Genomic DNA, 19783 nt, shown 5'->3' on the forward strand with positions numbered 1-19783 from the left:
ATATGCATGCATAGATACAAGCCTTCACTTGTAAAATATAACATAGACGATAAAAAGCCTAATCTCCCCACCATTCAGAAAAAAAATCAGTTCAAAAATAACCTTAACTACAAATCTTAAGAGTCCATCCTACAGAAATAATAAAAAAATAAAAGGGAGGGGGTGTCTTTAAAAAAAAAAAAAGAGAGGATGTATGCATGCAAATTATACACCTAACTGAGCACACAAATTCATCAGAAAGTAAGACAGTCAATGAAGTACAGTGAACACTAGCTTACATCAATAACTCTTTCTAGCAGGTAACTCAGATACCATAATGACACCAAGAAGTGACTGCTTAGTAAATGGAGGGGACAAAGTGATTAATTAATGGAACTTAAGCTGGACTCTTTCCCAGTCCTCACAGACTGTGCAGACTCATCACACGTAAGTCCAATATTAGGCCAGACAGATACCTTAAGTCATGAGAACACAAAAAGGCAGAGGGAGGACAGAGAGGAGTCTACGATACAAAAGTAAGAGGTAGAAATCCCAGCTTTACCTCTGGAATCCAGAGAGCACAGCTCACATGTGCCCACTTGGTCCCCGTCCTGGTAGCCTTCATGGCTCCTCCTCTTTTGGGACACAGGAGGCACTGAGGATGTATTCCCAGGACACAGGTGCGACACAGCCAGCTCCCTTCGGGTACTTTTAAGATTCCATAGCATGCCTTGAGGGAAAACAGGTATTGAGATCATTGCACTGATATGATTTCACACACAAGTATTAATACTCACATGGACCAAAGCTTTCAAATTCTAAAGGCACAGTTTGGCCTTTGTTTAATCCTTGCCTAATTTCTCTACCTTAAAATAAATCAAGTATCAAAGAAATAAACAGCTTCTAAAGCAAAGTCTTTTTATGTGGTTTCTTTTTAAAATGTGTGCTGGTATTATTTGTTTATAGTGTAAAACATACCCATTGTGACTGCACAACACCACTGGTGTTAGGAACTTTCATCTTTCCTTTTAGTAACTTCTAAATTTCTAAAGCAAAACATGCAGACATTTCTTTAAATTACCTTCTGCATCTAATCCTTTTTAAAAATCACAATTTTCTACCACTAATAACTTTACCCTCTAATATAATTCTATTTAGATGCGAAGGGATATGAGCTGTTTGACTGAAGACCATTTCCTGCAACATTAAATTACCTTTGTGGTTACAGTTCTGTGAATCGTTTGTTACTTTAAATATTTATATGACATTGCAACAAAAATTATGACATATACTGAAATTATAAGGTGCTGGGTTTTATGCCTGTTTCTTGAGTATTGCACTTAACCCCTCAGAAAATGAGAAATTTCTTATGTTTTGCTAGGTTTGAGAATTAAAAAGAAAAAAGAAAAGAAGTAATTAGTCTGCTTTCTGATTCAAATTCCTAGCAGTTCTTAATGGCTAACTATACGTGTATCTAGATATAACCTGCTGTACATACATACACGCATATTAAAGCTGAGCATATATGAAATCTTTGGCTGCCACCAAGGTCTTATTCCATCAATTGCTCCAAATAAAAGCTTTTTCAAAAGGGTGGCTTTCAGAGGAAATCCCACCATTCCTAACACTGTCTCTGGGAACCATAACATTGAAAGCCTTAACAGAACAGGATCACTAGCTGTAATTCAAACCTAGTATAAAATTCCCACACTTGCCTTCCCACTCTTCTTATTATAAGATCTCAGTATTTAATATGAAATGATATCATAAAACATTGCACATGTCAGGCCTTTCTTTCAGGGACTTTCTGAATTAAATCCTGCATTATGGAACCAACAAGACTAACCTAAATGCTACTTTGATGTGACAACTGTTGTAAAAACCCAACAGGGGGAGCTGTAATCTAAATTTTACAAGTGATTTTTTTTTTTTTCTCTCTTATGTGGCACATTCCCACCAGCATTCTTTCTATTATTACTAATGCAGAAGAGACATTACACTTAAGATTACCTTTAGGTGGCTGGACATGGACTAAAACTATTGTCTAATTTAATCCAACTAATGAGCGGAGGAGTCCTATACTACTAAACCAGTAATTTCACTATGTGTTTGAGCTGGCACGAGAGGGCACTGTGAAAGAGGAAATCTCTCCCACTCCTCATCTCTGCCACCTCCAAACTGTGTGATGACAACTAGCCCTGAGGCTACATGGTGAACCAGTGCTGATTCAGGTTTAAAACAGGATGATTTTGTTGTTGTTGTTGTTAGGATTAGCTCTAGCCCAGACACGCTCCTCAGTTTGTTTCAGGCAGGTCCAGCATGGTGAAGGGTCAGGAGGAAAGAGGCAGCAGGCCATCAGCTCAACCTCAGCTGTCAGCAGGCAACCGCGAGCCTCTGACTGCAATTTCATCATTAACTTTCGAACAGGTACAAAGCAGGGGCTGAAGCAGGCAGCCCAGCTGCCGGCCGTATTCCTGTCACTGGCTGTGTTACTGGCACTCAGGCTTACACGGCTGCTTCACACGGTGAATCAGATCAGGAAAGCGGCTGGACGCCAGCCCACTGTGAGCAGGGAGATGACATGCCCTTTTTCAGCCAGATACGTCTTCTGAGTATTACTTGCAGTCGGTACAAAAATACATTTAAAAAAAAAAAATCCTCTTAGTGTGTCTTCAACTTATAGCAAAAACCCCCTTCCAGAGCAGGCCTCACAGAAACCACAGGATTCATATTCCCTTTTTTGATTACAAGGATACCTCTGCCTGACTACGCTGAGCTCAGTCGGTGTAAAGTCTTGGCTACATCTGAAATGCTATAAATGTGAGCAGCATTCAGACTGAGAGCATGGTTATTGCAGGTGCTTATGCCTTCTAAAAAAGATCAGTCTGTTAAAGTGCCTACATGTGGTTTCAGATGGCTAAACTTGGACAGCCTGCATCTGGCCAATTAGCTAGTCAGTAAAGGAGAAAAAACCCCAGCTCTGAAACAAATGGTCTTTAGATTCTTCACATATAGGGCAAGCCAGCACTTCCTGCCCTGTTTGTCTTCAAAAGCAGGTTTAATAATAGGGGAAAAATTGTTTACAGTCACAGAGGAAGTACTGGTAAGTCCCAAGAACACACTTTGTGTTCCTATTAGACTGTAGATGTCCACATATTTACCATGCCAGGCCACTTAATCTACTCTAACTGTCAGGGTACAAAGATTCAACTTAGTATTGTACCACCCTTCCTACCTAGCAAACCACAAAGCCCTCCAATTAACATTTAATATTATTTCAAATTCCACACCAGTCAAGGTAAACGAAGACCACAGGACAGTGTCAGCATTTCTGCAGGCACTAACCTGATGGACACAGATATTACACTTGTCACAAAACACCATGTCATTGCCATCTTCACTGTCAGGGGATCGGCACACATCACAGATGACGTCTTCATCATATTCAATACCCAATCCTTCTTCAGTCTCAATAGCATGATTCATGTTCTCATGACAGTGCCGTTCCAGCACTTCAATTGTCTTTTCCATTGTGTTTTCATCCAGGGGTCCACATCCTGCAATAAAGAATAGGGAAGGGGAATTAGAGGACAGTCAGGTGCCTCTGACTGAGTCCAAGACGCAGGATGAGAGAAGGACAACTTCTAGCAACTAAAGCAATAGATGTAGCGTCTTCTCTCTCATCATGCATACTAAAAAAAAGAAATAAAAACAGTAAACCTTTTTCACTCACTGGCTACCTGTAGCATTATCTTATAAATACAAGTAGAACTACTTCTGGAGTAAAAGTTTAAGTTGTACACAGAACACAAGACTGCACCTTGAAGAAAACACTACAGCATGAAAGACAGCAGTTTCTGAAACTGCCAGCTGCTCCCATACAACCCTCCCTCCACCTCCATCACTTTAAGAAACACTAGTGACATCCAAAAATCACACACAATGTTCTTTCAAAATTACACACAATGTTCTTCTGAAGACTAACTCCCTAGGAAATAAAACTTATCAAGAACACTTCAGATCTTATAAAGATACAGAAGTTGCCACCATCCAGTACACTACTTGAGTGATCAGCCTGATGGATATGAAGAGTACTTTTATTGTTTTGTTGGGTTTTTTTAAAATGAAACAGTTGATAAATATACTGTTGGCTATCCATACTGTCTGTTCACTTGAACACTACACATGCTATATACACTTACCACTAATCAAACTTAGCGCAAGTAGAACTACTCAAAAAAGGATTTGCTATGACACTGGTGCTCTGCTTCCAGCTTCAGGACATACATTGCATAAGAAACCCTACAATGTTCACTGCTACAGGAAATCTCCAAACTGCATCCTCTGAAAATCCTCAGTCAAAATGATGCTGCTGCCCATAGTTCACTAATTTACTCAGATCTTCAAAGGGTGAGGTATTCATGTAACATTAATATCAGAGGCTAACATTTTAACTGCTGGACTATGCACAAGAATATGGCTACTAATTTTGATTCCTTGTTGCAACTGATAAACAAGGAGATGGAAAATATAAATGACTGCTGATACAAAGTGTCTTCTGCTATTAAATTGTTATCTCCAATGCTTGGATATTTTCTCACTCCCTGAATTAAAAGAACTACAGAATCATTCCGGTGGAAAGGTACCTTCAGAGGGTTCCAGCCTAATCGCTGGCTCCAAGCAGAGTCAACAGTGAATCCAGACAAGGTTGTTGCTCAAGAGATATGTCTAGTCAGATCTTGAAAAAGTCCATGGATGGAGATCTGCGCCCCAGAAACACTTCTGTTTTGCTAACAACATCCCTGTATCCCTGGGAAGCTTGTCCTTGCTTCTACCTCTTACATACACATCCTTTGTCACTGGAGCTCAGTCATGAGTTCCCTCCTTCATCAAAAGCCACTCTCCTGACACATTCACTTGTTTTCCCGAATGTCTAGATGGATCTTTCTTGTGCTTGGAGGGGACTGTTCTTAAAGTCCCGCTAGCTCTCTTCAGCGGTTCCACTCTTCAGACCTGCCTCTGAGATCCCACCTACCAGTTACCCAAATAAGTGGAAACCTGCTCTCCTGAAATCCAGGACCACAAGGCTACCTCCTTTCCTCACTCCTCTCAGGATCCCAGACACCACTATTTCATAGCTAGTACAGACAATACCGCCATCCATTATCACACCCCTACAGGTTCTTCCTTGTTTGTGAACAGCAAATCCAGGAGATGCCAAATATCTCCCTCTTTTGCCCACCTGTCCTTCCTAAAGGACCTGCAATCATCCATGGAAGAATGCCAGCCACACAGGCTATCCCAAGACAACTTAAGTTATTTCAGTGATAATTCCAAGATTATTTTCCATAGCTCACTCCCCCTCATAGCCCTCTATACCCACAACTTGCATGGAAAAAAGAAAGTTTACTTAGCTGATTTTAAATGGGCTAACATGTGCAAAGCTTAATTACTCTGTTAAGAACCCAGCATGCAAGCTCCTCAGAACTCTGAATTTGTAGCAATAATATGTTCAAGTTTAAGAAATGGAAACATCTGTTTTTCCTACACAAAATTTTTAACTTTTTAAGTCTTAAAATTAATTCCCCCCGGTGTGGGCTCTTCCTCTCCTGCCACAGTGTGCAGAAATTGCACATGATTTTGGATATGAAGAACATTTTAGGCATAATAGGTAAAACATAAAACATTAACAGATCGAGCAGGTCATTATTTTTAAGCATTTTTACCTCCTGTTTTTCTTAGCATTTCCATTCAATTCTCATTCAGTGATCTTTAAGAGATCTCACACAGCCGACATTAACTGCTGCTTTTAAGTTTAGAACATGTTGTGAAATTACCCATTTCTGTAAGCTCTTCATTTAGCTCCTGAAGCCAAAAGATGTCCATGTCATCCAAGTCATAGCGACACATAGATTCTGCCAGTTCCAGAATGTTGATGTAACCTGGTTCTGTGGGTTCTTGGCTGGAACAGTGGATGTATTTCCTGGGTCGTGTATACAGTACTTCTTTCACCTTTTCTGCTACAACCCTAAGGTAAAAGTAAAAAAAAAGAAATAGAGTATTACAGCTTTTTAAGACACATCCTTGACAGACATGAAATATTTTCCGTAAGTGCAAAGAAACCTAGTGTTTCACAGACTTTAAACTAGCCAATAAGAGTAGCCAGGCTAGGGAAACAGGATTCTGTAAATGTCATTTCTTCACAAAAAATGTGCTAAGGTTTGCTACGTATACAGAATCTTTTTTAAAATGTAAGCCTGTGCATATATGATTTTCAATTTAACAAATGCTACTAGTGTAATAATGCAAGTGTTTCTGAAACCCACAGAAAGTATTATGCACAAAACCCACTACAATCTTTGTTCTATATTCTTCTTAAATGATAGAAGGAAATCTTGACAACCGATTTCTTGAAAGTACCAGCTTTTTCACGGAAGCTTAATTTATTCTACTGCAGTGTGTGTGTGCGCGCATGTGTGTGTGAGAGAGAGAGAAATGCTTGCTCTTCATTTGGGATAAACAGTCTACCCTTATTTTGTAAATGACACTTTATCCACGTTACAAATGTATTATTTTTGTTATATAAGAACCATTCTGATGCCAAGCAAAAATGTACAGGTTAAAAAACAGCTAAAAATCATCCAGGAAGCAAGGGAGAAAAATATTGGTGTTTTCAATGTTTCAGTTATTTTAAGAGCTAAAACCCAGCATTTGATTAGTAAACTAGCCTATGGGAATGGAAAGACTGACCTTAGCTAGATAAAGTCAGTCTTTCTCTGAATTCAAGGCAAGAGGCCCTACATGTGAAAGGAAGACAGGGAGATACTGAATGGAACGGTGCCATGCGTGAGCAGCTCTGCATACTTTCTGGGGCTAACCCTCCACAGAACAAGGAGAAAAGAAAAGCTGTGGGAAATAAGGCAAGACGGGTAAAGAAGGAGCAGGCAGCAGGCAAGCACCACCCTACATAATTCTAACTGGACAATGTGGGTTGTCAATGTTAGCACAATGTTCTTCTGCCATTCTTCCTCCCCCTTCACCTTGCTCATGTTTTCCTCTCATTCTCTTGTGAGCTTTTCTTTTCTCTGGTCCAGCCAAATCTATAGCAATGTTTTCCTCTAATGTAATACTGCTGGTATGAGATGCAATATATTTATTTTTAATAACATGGTACTGACAATAGCCCCAGTGGAAATTAAATTATGCTGGCATCAGCGCTTTCACTGGACAATTCATTTATCTTCATCTCGAAGACCACGTTGGCAATAACATTTCTATGTTGAAACACACTCTGTTTCCACCAGAAAGGGTTGCAGGCCTATAGTGTTGTGTTTTCCTAGCCTAAGCACAGTGTAAGAAAACAAAAGGTTATTTATCTATCTCCTGAAACTGAGATCACTGAACTTCTATAATGTTAAGCAGTTATTTGTGGTGAGAGAAGGCAGAAAGTTTTAAAGCTTTAGCAACAATAACCAAAATTAAATTACATGAATGAATAGCTTTATCGGACATTGGTAACTACGGCATGCTTACTGCTCTGTATCATCATGCTTTACAGGAATACCTTTCAAGTAACATGTGTAAGATTTGGGTTTATTCCTAATTTATTAACTCACCATACTCAAATGAGAAAACGGGTTTTAATCCACAGCACCGTGTGACTCAAGAAAAAAGTTCCCCTTTTTAAACTCACAATGTAGATACTGTAACAGTGCACAGACAGAACCAGATCTGGACTGAAGTGCCACAGAAATGTTTTCCAAATTGATACTTGTTTGGTTTAAGAACACGCCTGAAGGCTCTTGCATTGGAGATTTAAATATAATAACACAGAAAAGCTGACTGCATTTAGACAACCTATTTTTGTGAGACCACCATCTTTAAGTTGAAGTTTTGTGCATGTGATCTGGTCTGATCACCATTACCTGAGAGAAGGCTGTGGAATAGTTTCTGGACTGGCTGGAACTTGAACCCCTTTCTCCCATTCTTGTTTCCATGTGTCCGCAAAGATATAATATTCATCAGGGTTGACATGGTGAGAATCTGGTAGTTTCATGGCACTAATGAGATCCTTGCGGAACACCTGCAAGAAACACCAGAGAAAAGAGTAGCTTGAGAAAAAGCATTGTGCTAAAGGAAGTGGTAGGTATTTTTCTTACTCTACACTGAAACAATGCATATACCTTGATAATGCTTTTTTTAAAGAGTACCAACACACAAATAAGTCAATTTGAAATGTTATTAACCCTCAGTGTATCAGGCACAGTATAACAAGAAGTTTATGCTAACTCAAAACCATGCTGTTGCCCAAAGGCTAATCAGAAGATAACTGTTACAGGTGACCAGGGAGAGGGGAAAGGAGGCCTCCATCTGATTTAATATCACTTTCAAACAGCTTATTTTGCTTGCCAGTCCATAGGCTTTACCCCAAAGTAGATACAAGGTAGCATATCCTCTTCTTTCACTCAGTTTAGCTACTTCAAACTGTCATATTCATCATGGGCTATGAACAGTTGCCATGGCAAAACTGATATATAGGCACTTGTTCATTTATAAAAACCACTTGAAGTTTTACTGGTCAGGGTCTCTGGATCAAAGACAAACAGCTGCCTTTGCTGAAACGCGAGACCTGTGTTGCTCTGTGCCTGAACCTCAGCGATGCAGGCAGTGACACAATCTAGCCTCAGCATTCTTTAGCAAACCTAGACCATTTTGAAACAAAGCAAACACATCAGTGACAAACCTCCAGCCATAACATTCAACTCTTGGCTCAAGAGGATTAAGTTTTTATGAGCATATAAACATGATTATCAGTCATCTCAAGGCTTACTTAAGGTCAGTGTCTGTCAAATACAGATGCATATAATTTAAATAAAGGGCATACACATCGTTTGTGGGTTTTTTTCTCCACTGCTACACTGCACCAGTTTAACATTCATAAAAGCAAAACAGTGACTGAGGCTTGGTGTTAGGGAGACATCACAACTAATTAACTGTATTATCATAACGAGAAATCAAATCCTCAAAGGGCAATAAAATGAAACGGAAAATATCCCTGCAATAAGCTGTGGCAGGTTGAACTCTCTTCTTACTAATTCAGTTTTATAGCCAGAAGAGTAATAAAATATCTCAGAGCCAAGTATCTTCATGTACCCTTTTCAATTTGACAGCACCAGACCGGTTATGCCTACTGCAAAAATTCTCAGCTGTTCTTGGAAATCATCAAGTAAACATTATTTAAAAAGGCTTTATGCTAAAACCAGGTATTTGCTGGTGACCTGGAACATCAGTGTTACTTCACTGTGTCCTACAACCACATCTCACATGGGCTGCCAGGAGAGCAAGCTGACTGAGGGAACTCAAAACCACAGACTCAAGGCTCTCTTATTTGCTACTGATGTGTTATCTGCTTTGGTTCAAACCAGACTGTTCACTGTTGTCTTCTGTATAAAACTCTTCAGATACCTAACAGGCCTGTATTAAAATCTGAATGCCAAGAGTGAAAGCATTAAGACTGTAAGCATCCATTTTTTCCAAGCACTATGTGTACACACCAAAAGTAAAATATAAAATTATTTATGCCACTTAAAAGGCATTTTCATTTTCTGTGTTACAGGTACAGAACCAGGATTATGAGAAACACTAACATGGCACAATTCCAAAGAACTCCAGAAGGAAAAAATAATCCAGTAAATGAGAAGTGCAATGACTGGTTTAATTATCAGAAAAGATATTCCTCAGACCGTATCTGAGGTAAGTGCTTTACAAACTACCTTTTGAGCCACTGACAGAATATAGAAATAGAGTGCTTCATATCAAGCCTGCTATTTTTTAAACACTAGATGAAAAATGTTGTTAAAGGCATCAGTATTCTAACGACATTGCTTAGCAGCAAATTAATCTTCTGATCATCCATTATGTACGTGAACTATATATCTATTTTTAGAGCACAAATCCCCTGGAGCATGGACTTTTTTGTTGTTTTTTTGACTGTTGTACAGTACTGACCACACTATCTCCACGCCACAACATTAAGTTCTCTACTTCAGATTTCTAAAACTGACCACTGAAGGTCAAAGATTTAACAGATATAAATGTAACTGTTGAAACCTTAAGAAACCCCAAACCTGACCAAGACTTCCTAAGAATTGCCTATTCATACTTGTAATAACAGTGCAATTGAGTATTTCCTGCAGACGTTTGGAATCATTACAATCTCTAGCTCTCATCATTCTTCATTCCGTCACGTGTGGCCAAGCAGGATCTTCCAACAGTAAGATACTCTCAGAGGACAACGTATGAGAACACTCACTCAATATTCCTTTGTTGTGGAAGTAAACCAAAACACCCAGGGGACTCACAGAGTTTTCTGACAAATCGAGTAAATTTTACTTCAGCAGTCAGCCTTAAGGCTATGAACTAAGCCAACTCAATGAACAGCAGATACATGCTTTCAGGATGTAGATAGCCAGCTTTTCTTCACGATTGTTTCTGTTTGGACACTTGCTTCAAACACAATGCATCTCCTTTACTAACTGTATCCATAAAGCAACAGCTAGTTCACTCCACAGCACATACCCTCCCCTTGGCAAGGACCATCTTCATGTCCATGGTTAGCCCATGAAGTGCAGTGGTCATCTTTCAGTCACCCAAAAGCAGTTCTATTTCTTACCATACATAAATCACAGCCCTTCAACGCTATTTTAATATCATCTGTAACATCATACATATTGAGAAGATCTGAAAAATGAGCATACCAGGTCAAGGCTAATAAGGCATTCCATCTGGACACATCACTCCTCAAAAGTGGACTCAGCAAGGGCTGCATGTCTTTCCCACAATAGAGAAGGGCTTTGCAGAGCTGAGCTACAAATGACCACAGCTAGCAGAGCCAGGTCTGCACACACAGAAATGGGAAACTCCCCACTGCTGTAAGCATTCACAGAAGTTACTGTGTGACAGTGGGATTTTTAAAGAAGTATTTTTAGCAATTGAAAGCATGAAAGAAGAGATGAGCTTTAGCCCTGCTTACCGACAAGACAGCTTGGTCTGAACTTGCCCTTTCATTTTGCTGCCAGGAATTTTTAGTTTCAGCTGAAAACAGTGCAGCACTTTGAGTGAATGACGTCAGTGAAAATGTGTTTGTTTATGTAATAATAATAATAAAAAAATAATTACTATAATCTTAAACATTTCATTGAGAAACTCTAATAATTATTTCATGCTTTAGAGCTGGGTCTTAAATCTAGGAGAGGAGACCTTGTTCTTTGGTCAAGATCAGCTTTTTGCTCTGCAGTACGTCTGCCTGGATTTGCTGAGGCAATGAAAACTTCCTAGTCACCTCTGCAGACATGCGCTGCCGTCTCTAAAGTCTTTAAAAGCAAAATTCTACAAAAACTCTCCAGAAATAAGGATGCTCTGCTCCCCCATGGCACTAACACACCAAGCAATAATGATATCATGGAGCTGTGGAAGGAAAAATACAGTTTATATGTTTTGTTTTTCAGACTTCTGAGTCCTATTTGGAAATTATGTTAGAAGAGTATGTCCAAGGAAATTAACTTCTTAAAATCCATTTATAATGCTTCACCAAAAGCTGTCTATGACTTTAACCCAAACTCCTTCTGGAAGCAGTCTATGAAAATTCTATATATAATCTTCCTCACAAGACCCTCCTGTGCTTACTCTGTGAATAAATCAAGCCTGTGAAACAAAGAACACTATTTTGTGTGAAGTATCCTTATCCACTAAAGACGTCAGGAAGGATACAAGTAATGCTATAGAGAATTACAGTAAAATATTATCAAAGACAGAGAGTGGGTCTTGACAATACAACAGCCTTCTACAAATCCCATCTTCGTTGAACAACTCAAACATCAGATCTGCACAGACTGTCAGGCACCTTTTGTTCATGACCATTGCAAACCTAAAACCACATTAAAAAAAAGTCACATACATTTTCCAATACCCCTCTGCAAGCTAATAAAGTTGACTGATGCCATTGCTCATTCACTCACCTTGTCTTGCCCAAATGCATGTGTGAAGGAAAACAAATGGACTGTGCCATCTCTTAAAAATGGAAAGAAAACCGGTATTTCTTCTTGTGACACCCTCTGAGCTTTCAGGTACTTTGACCACCTGCTTACAAACCCCCAAGAAGAGTAAGCCACTTGTCACAGGCACCTAGGCAGCGACTGGGAACCACACCTCAAAGGTTTAAGGAAATTGTGGGTTAACTGCTCTATTGTTACAATCAAAGCAGGATTTCTGCTGGATTGCATCTTCAGTGCTAAGGGCTCCCCAGCCCCCAGCAGAGCCCCAAGCGAGTCAGCAACACACGTTTGTGTTCCTGGTGCCCAGTGCTTCGGGAGTCAGAAGACCCGCTGCTCCAGAAACACAGAGCCATGATTTTTAAAAGGCAGGAACTACTATGTCCAGTCCCGTCCCTCCACAAGAGTATACTCTCAAACATCTTTTATGGAAAACAGTGTGGAATGAGGGCCAATATCCTCTCTAACCAGAGAGAGATCAAACAGCTAGTATTTTCCTGACTTTTTGGTCTCCTTCACAACCCACCTCAAAGGCCAACTTTGAAATTACAACGGCCAAACATTCAAACTACAGTGGGCACTTTCTGTAAAGTGTAAAGTAAATAACACAAGAATTTTTCATCATGTTTGCAGTCAAATGATCTTTTTTTATTCACCTTTGAAAGGGTCTAGTAACTTTTTTAGTTCCACAAGCACTTAAAGCTTACTCTACTATTGTAGCTCTCAAGGAAAACACCCTCAGCAAAATTTAAACACACTGATAAAGCAGTAGTTTACACCTAAAATAACCTCATAAATAATATAACAAAAGCCAAATTGTAATATCACAGAATCATAGAATAGTTTGGGTTAGAATGGATCTTTCATGGTCATCTAGTCCAATCCCCAATATGACATATTACAAGTGTAATATAGCTATATAGTATCTAAGCATAGTTTAATCTTTGTATAGATGTTTCACAGTATGTGCAAAAGACTGCCCATTTACGAAGGAGAAAGCTCTAGGGACAAAACTTGGTGGGCTCATCCTGGAGAGGTAGAATTTTTCTTGTTAATACATTGCAATCTGGGCATGAAGTTTCTGAATTAAGGCACCTTATTATAGAGGAATCTGGAGACTCAAGACAGGGTGTTTTTTTTGTTTGGTTAGGGTTTTTTGGTAGCAAAGTAAATAAAAGGCAACATAATTTTAAAATGGAAATGAAGCTACAGTTCCAGGCATGTATGCTGACTGGACTGAAAAACTTAAGATGTTAAAAAAGCTGGGGCAGACAGGAATAAGTGTAGCATTAAATTTGTAGTTCTCAAATCTCCACACAATTTGGACATGCATTGCAGTAAATCTTAATGTTCAAAATCCTACTCCCTAAAACGATTTTTATGGATTATTCAGGACTCAAGCAAATGAAATACTGTACTTTTCTTTTTAGTAGCCATGAATCTTCCTAGCCTCCTTTACAAGCATGTATAGGAAAAGCCAGGAAATCCAATACTAAATCAAACCTACCTAACATCATGTCTCTGACAGTATCTCATGAGCCAGAAGAATGTGCAAGAACACGTCAAGTTTCCTTCTGGTTGCTAATCAGACATAAGCTTCGGATTTTGGGATTAATCCTAACAATCATTTTTTTAAATGGTATTAATTTATACAGATATTTAGAAAAATCTGTACTCATTATCATCTGTCCAACTTCTTTTTTAATCTTGTTTAATTCTCAGTCTCAACAACTTCCTGTAGCAGATGAGCTTCACAGTCTAATTACATGATGCATGGAAAGGATATCCTTTTAATTGCTACAGATTTCCTAACTTTTGGCCTCATTCATCAGCCCCCCGCCTTTCCTCCACAATTCTTCCATCACAAGGACAGGCAGGACAGAAGCTTAGCTCTGTCGTTTCCAGACCATTTATACTTTACTGTTACACCTGCTTATTCAATTCCAAAGGTAAAACAGCTCAGCCTTTTCAGAAGCATGTTTTTCCATGCATTTGGGTCACCTCTTGCTAAAGAGTTCAAATAGCCTGAGACTGTATCTCAAAGCAAAACAAGATCATAAAAACAACCAGTGAGGCTGCACATCTAAGTTACATAAAAGTGTTGTAATTCTTTTCTTTTAAATCAACTAACCCAAGCAGGCTAAAAAGCAGCTCATTGAAACACGTAAGGCCCGTTCGCCAGAAACCTGTACAGAGATCCAAGTTAATTCAGACTTTTCTATGGTAAGCATGCGCATACAGGTAAGGGTTTCCTACTCTATTATGCATGGTACATGAAAAGCAATATGATTTAACCATGTTCCCCATTCATTCACAGAACAAAATCAACTATTTTCAAACTGAAAAAAAAAGTAATTTTCTGCCAAGAGTCTAGTCTTACAGGGTGCTCCTCAGGATCAAGACCTACGATTTATGTGGCAGTTAAATGCCATTAAAAAAAGTTTCACATACCCAAGGAATGAAAGCAGACCATTTACTTGTAGAAGACGAGCTACATTTCACATAACACAACTGTCACTATCAGCAATGATACTATTGCTGCGAGATTCAAAACCCTATTTGCAAAGAGAGGTAAAACACTGCCATCTTTATATGGGAAGGGTTAAAAAAAGGCACAATGCTAACTTAACTCCCTTACAGTTTCAAGAGGGAGCGAGGACTGAAAAAACAATATATATACAATATATATAATATAATATAGGCTCTTTTGTGACCCCACTAGCTTAAGGGAAAAGGAACAGTCACTCAGGACAGTGCAGCTGGTTGGTTTTCCCTACAAAAATGATTCCAACTACCCTGCCACCATTTTGTGCTGCAGCTTCCACAGAGACACGGAACTGCAAAGTACAGGCTTCGTGCTGAGACAGATATCCAAATGCCTCCTACCTCGCTACTCCCACACAGCCTACTGCTTAGGCCTGCGAGCCCCTCCTGTCTACATTTAAATCCATGAGGAGCAACACCACAAATGGCATGTGGCCAACATCATCATAAAGGTCTGGAAAACTGTTATGACTTATACTACTGGTGTGCCTGTAACCTTGACACAATTTATTTATTCAAAGTAAATGCTAAAGCTAATCAGATAGCAGAATTTTTGTCTCCATTTCAGTAGTTTGTGATAGATTGTATCCAGAAGAGGAGGACCAAGAGAGCGCCACAGTCTTGCTTTTGCAATTACGTAGAGAAACACCATAGTCTGGACAAGTTACAGGCTTGCCTTCTTCTCACCTTCTTCTCCAAGGAGGATACCTGGTAACAACCCTTCTGCACCAATGTAAACCCCTGGCGTAAGTCAGGCCTTGGGAATGGGCTTTGACATTTGCACTCTGACACTGAACCCCTCTGTCCCGCAGTAAAAACAGACGACCCCGCCCCACTGAGGCCAACCCCAAACCCGCCTCGATTCTGAAGCACCTGGGAGGCACTTCAAGAGCAGTCCTCAACTGCAGCCACTCATCATTTTTTATAAGTAGCCACAGAGGACCATGGTGCATACAGACAAGTCCTGTGAAGCAACCAACAGATACACTAACTTGCTTGTTAGTCACAGCACCAAAATCGAGCTTTTATTTGGAGAGAGAACCGAGGTACTTGGGTTGGGCTGGAGATGGTTGGGGAAGTGGAAAAAAGCGTATGTATTCACATACAACTTAATTGAGAAAGCCAGGCTTACTGGCATGAAAGAAAAATTAATGTATGAAGACCATGAGCAAAAATATTCCCAAACAGCTATTTATAGCTTTGACCTTTTAGATTTTCTGCATCACTAACTCAAGAAACAGCCTGCTGCCTGGCAAGCAGAGGTGAATGAAAGGAGAGCAATGCCAACTTGTTAAAGAGAGCCCTTGTGAAAGGCATGCTGTCAGCCTGAAATTTTAAATTTCTATCTAATAGATATTAGACAACATTACTACAAAAAACTTGTGGAATTACATGATTTTTGGAAGGGTGTGTGGTGGAGTCCCTTTTCAGTCTTTGCTTTACACCCTTGTCACCACTTGGTACATAAATAATCAATTTCAATGCTCTGCTGACAACAGCATTTCATGTAATACACTCTCCAGCATATGCTTTTCAAGGGGTTGGAAGGAGTGCTCGCTTCTAGCAGAAGGAAAGGAAAAACTGGAAGGATAGCCAAGAGTCTTCTGTACAAGTGGTAGAAATTATTACTGCCATCCTCCCTTCCATTCCCTTTACCAGAGGGCTTTATTTTTTTTTTTTCCAGGGTTCTTTTAAATATTGTACTTGGGATACTCCTCCAGGAGAGGACATATTCTAAGGTTTGAAATTTCCTTCTTTCTTTTTTTTTCCCCCCCTCCTTTTTTTCCAGGAGGCAGATCTTAAATGAAAGATGACAAAAAGGTGTTAGTACTAACTGAAAGGATGATGTTATGAAATAACTTTTTAAATTCCAAGTGTAGATTCCAGATTTTGTTCTTCAAAGTTTCCTATCTTCAATCATTAAAAGGCTCAAGATTTTGTCTTGGAACAGGTAGAAAGCAACAAAGAAGATCTCAAGAGGAGGAACTGAAAACACTGCTCGTTTTAATTCCTAGAATTTACATAAACAGAACACTTGTATGCTATATACATGGAACCGCACCTTCATAATTATTTTTTATAATGTACATATGCACATAAAGACAGCATGCAGCAAAGGCAAAGAAAACAGTAACAGGACAATCCCTAAGAAGAAGAGATACAAGAAGAAAGCTGGATGGCTGGGCAGAAAGAAGGGATTGGTAAGGGACTAACACTGAATGTGTATTTGAAACAGCAACAAGTCTGGCAGTGTATGTGTTTCAGCTTCTGCCTAGGCAAACTCGAGCCACAATTACAAGACCCCAGTAGCCACAAGCTGTTTTAAGATTACAATTCATACAGAACCATAACCCTCCGACCAATATTTTAAAGGTAAAAAGCAGGCTTTTCTTAACCTTCTTGGTGGCTGTAAATAAAACACTATGTAGCCAGTTCTGGCAATTTTGCTTTTACCAAAACATTCATAGAAGATGAGTTTTCTTCAATTAACTTGTGATAAATAAGCTTCCAAAGAAAGGACGTGTTCTGTAACATTTACCTTGTTCTTACCAAACCAAATTCATTTAGTTAGCAGCATTTAGAAAAGAAGCATGAAGTATATTTGCTGAATAGCTTTTGCTGTATAAGCACAATCTATATAGTTTATGCAACATTTGACAGTGTCTAAGCAGGTAAAAAGCTGCTGGTATAGTATACAAAATTACTTCTGGGACATAACTCTCAGCTTTAAATTCTAGAGAAGCAAAGTGAGTTTTGACAGTCTTTTCTTCAATAACCTCAGACATCAACAGGCATACTAGCATGCTAAGGACTCATTTGGGGGGAATGTGATAACAAGTAAGGGGAATTAGCTAAAAGGAACATTTCTCCCATTTGCGTTCATGATCTGACTTTGGCCCTTAAGAAAGCAAGCATCAGATCTGGAGAAAGCAGCCAACAAATCCTCCCCAAAAAGGGCTACCAGCGTAACGGCTGATAGGATGGATTTGAGCACTGGATTGTACATAAATGCCAATTTAATCAACTGGCGAATACAGAGCCAGTGACAGTGGTGATAGGTGTAGAGGTCCTAACAGGTGGGGATGGCAGAGTAAAAAAGCCAAGAGTGAGAAAGTGGCAGAAGATGAGTAAGCACTGTTCATACATATCCTGCCCACTTAAGTGTCCCACTGTTTATACTAAAGTAGAAGGAAAGTATCCTTCCATACACATACACATGAACCACTTCTTTCTTTGGCATGCCCTCAAATTATAAGACCATCCCAGCTTTTTCAATTTCAAAATGAGACTAAATTTCAGGGGAAGAAAGAACTACATGTTACTGTCTGCAAATGCCTTAAGTCACTTTGGGACGTCAAACACTAGAGCTCTTATAATACTCGCACAGTGGGGAAAACAGTTTCACAGAGAATTTGACAGGTGACAAAAGGACTCACTGGCACTGGTTCAAAGCTCACAATTTCAAGGCTTAGAAACATGAAAACTACGTTACAAAAAACTACCAGCAACCAATCTTTAACCCTGGTTCTTACCTCAGCAGGTTTCTTTTGTTCATTTGATGGTGTTTTTGACTTGCTTCTGTATTTAGAACAAGAAGAAAAGGAAGTGGAAGGACCTGTCAAAGGAAGAAAAAAAAAAAATAAATAAGAAGGACCATTATAGCTTGTTTCAATTCATTTAATTTCAGTCAAACACAAGGCACTCCAATCTCCTGAATTATCATAACTTTGACAAGACGTGGGCAAAAAAGCTCTTAGGCAGTCTGTAGGCTTGATTACAGCTCCTCCTGTTCCACTCACTCTTCGTAAAACCACAGCACATTGAGTTTATGGGTACATTCTGCTCTACCCAATACAAGCATGAGTAAACAGAAACAAGCAAGCAGACCACTTTCCTTCACTTCCTTTCTAACAAAGTGGAAGGAAGGGCAAAACCGAGGACAGAGTTTGCAAGTGCTAAAAAATCCAAAACAGCGATAATACTAAAGCATGCTGATGAAAGATGCAAAAAATCATAGTGCAATGTCTAGATATTTCTGGGCAAAAGGTTATTTCGGCACAGGATACATCAATGACTCTCAACAAATATGACAATGAACCATCATTATGTATAGAGTTATTAGATAGTCATAGGTTTATAAGCAACAAAGACAACCCTGCCATACAGGGATTTTTTTGCAGATAAAACTGGAAGATGCAACCTCAAGCAGATGTGTGCCAAGGAACATTTAAAATACGATTTTACTAAACTGTATAACAGACCAAGGTGGAATAGATCAAGAACCAGTATAATAAGGTATAACAATCAATATAGTGGTTATAACTCTATCTTAGAGATAACTCAAACATAGCAATGCTCAAGTAGCTTTCCACCCCCAGTAATTTTAAAGTTGATGCTCTGCACAACAAAAGACAACAGGACTCCTTTAAAAAAAAAAAAAATTACAGAATAGGACCCTGAACAGTAAAATTTCTCTTGAATTACATGTTTCTTTTTCCCAACTCTGAAAGGGAAAGACATACAAGTTTCTCTTCAAACTCTAAGTAGACTCAAAAGTCCCCCCAGGTTTACAGGATCCTTCACCTCATTTTCCTCCTGTAACAGGATTCAGAACACCAAAGACCACAAAACACAAAAAGAAATCAAGCAAGAAACATTTTTTTTTTAATTATGAGAGGTGAAACGGTTTGCCCTCAAACCGCAGAAGGAAACCACAAGGGGGTGATAGACCAAAGAAAAACTCGTAGGTATTACTTACTCTCATTGTCTGAACTGTCACTGGTGCTTAGATGCCTGTGGCGTTTCATCCTGACGCATCCTAAAGAGAAAAAAAAAGTTGATGGCAACCATTCTACCAGAAAAGCACCGGCTGCTGGCTGACGCCAAGCTCTTCACGCTAAAGGCAAAGCTCCTCTGAAGAGCTTTCAGGCACAGAAATAATCCCAGTTCAGTCACTATGTTTTATTTCTGCAAGCAGCTATTAGACCACACTATCATTTGTGAAACTGAGCACCCTCAAAACCAGCATGCCTCTGCTGGGCAGAGCTTGCTCTAAATTTTGCAGAAAGGAGTGCAACCCGCCAGCTGATTCCTGGCAGGGCGTGAACGGTGCTCTGCTCTCGGAGGAGACTCAATGTCCCATCTGTTCAGCCAGAGGAAGAGTTGCCATGGTGGCAGTCGCTCACTGAGACACGGGTGGAGGCCAGGAA

The 19783-nt window shown here is 39.4% G+C and overlaps 1 protein-coding gene across 1 annotated transcript in view; it reads right to left on the reverse strand.

Moving 5' to 3' along the window:
• Positions 1-19563, reverse strand: part of JADE3 (jade family PHD finger 3) — a gene marked incomplete at its 3' end in the record, with an annotated part of 34056 nt that extends 14493 nt beyond the window's left edge. Inside the window, exons 1-6 of the mRNA XM_081998343.1 lie at positions 19333-19563; positions 18107-18189; positions 7905-8062; positions 5817-6007; positions 3325-3536; positions 542-709 (exon numbers count right to left, since the gene is read on the reverse strand). Of these exons, the coding sequence (XP_081854469.1) occupies positions 542-709; positions 3325-3536; positions 5817-6007; positions 7905-8062; positions 18107-18189; positions 19333-19381 (861 nt within the window). The 5' untranslated portion in view covers positions 19382-19563. The remainder of the gene's footprint in view (positions 1-541; positions 710-3324; positions 3537-5816; positions 6008-7904; positions 8063-18106; positions 18190-19332) is intronic.
• Between the last annotated feature and the right edge of the window lie 220 nt (positions 19564-19783).

Source organism: Phaethon aethereus, assembly GCF_964289735.1.
Source record: "Phaethon aethereus genome assembly, chromosome: 1".
Lineage (NCBI taxonomy): Eukaryota > Metazoa > Chordata > Aves > Phaethontiformes > Phaethontidae > Phaethon > Phaethon aethereus.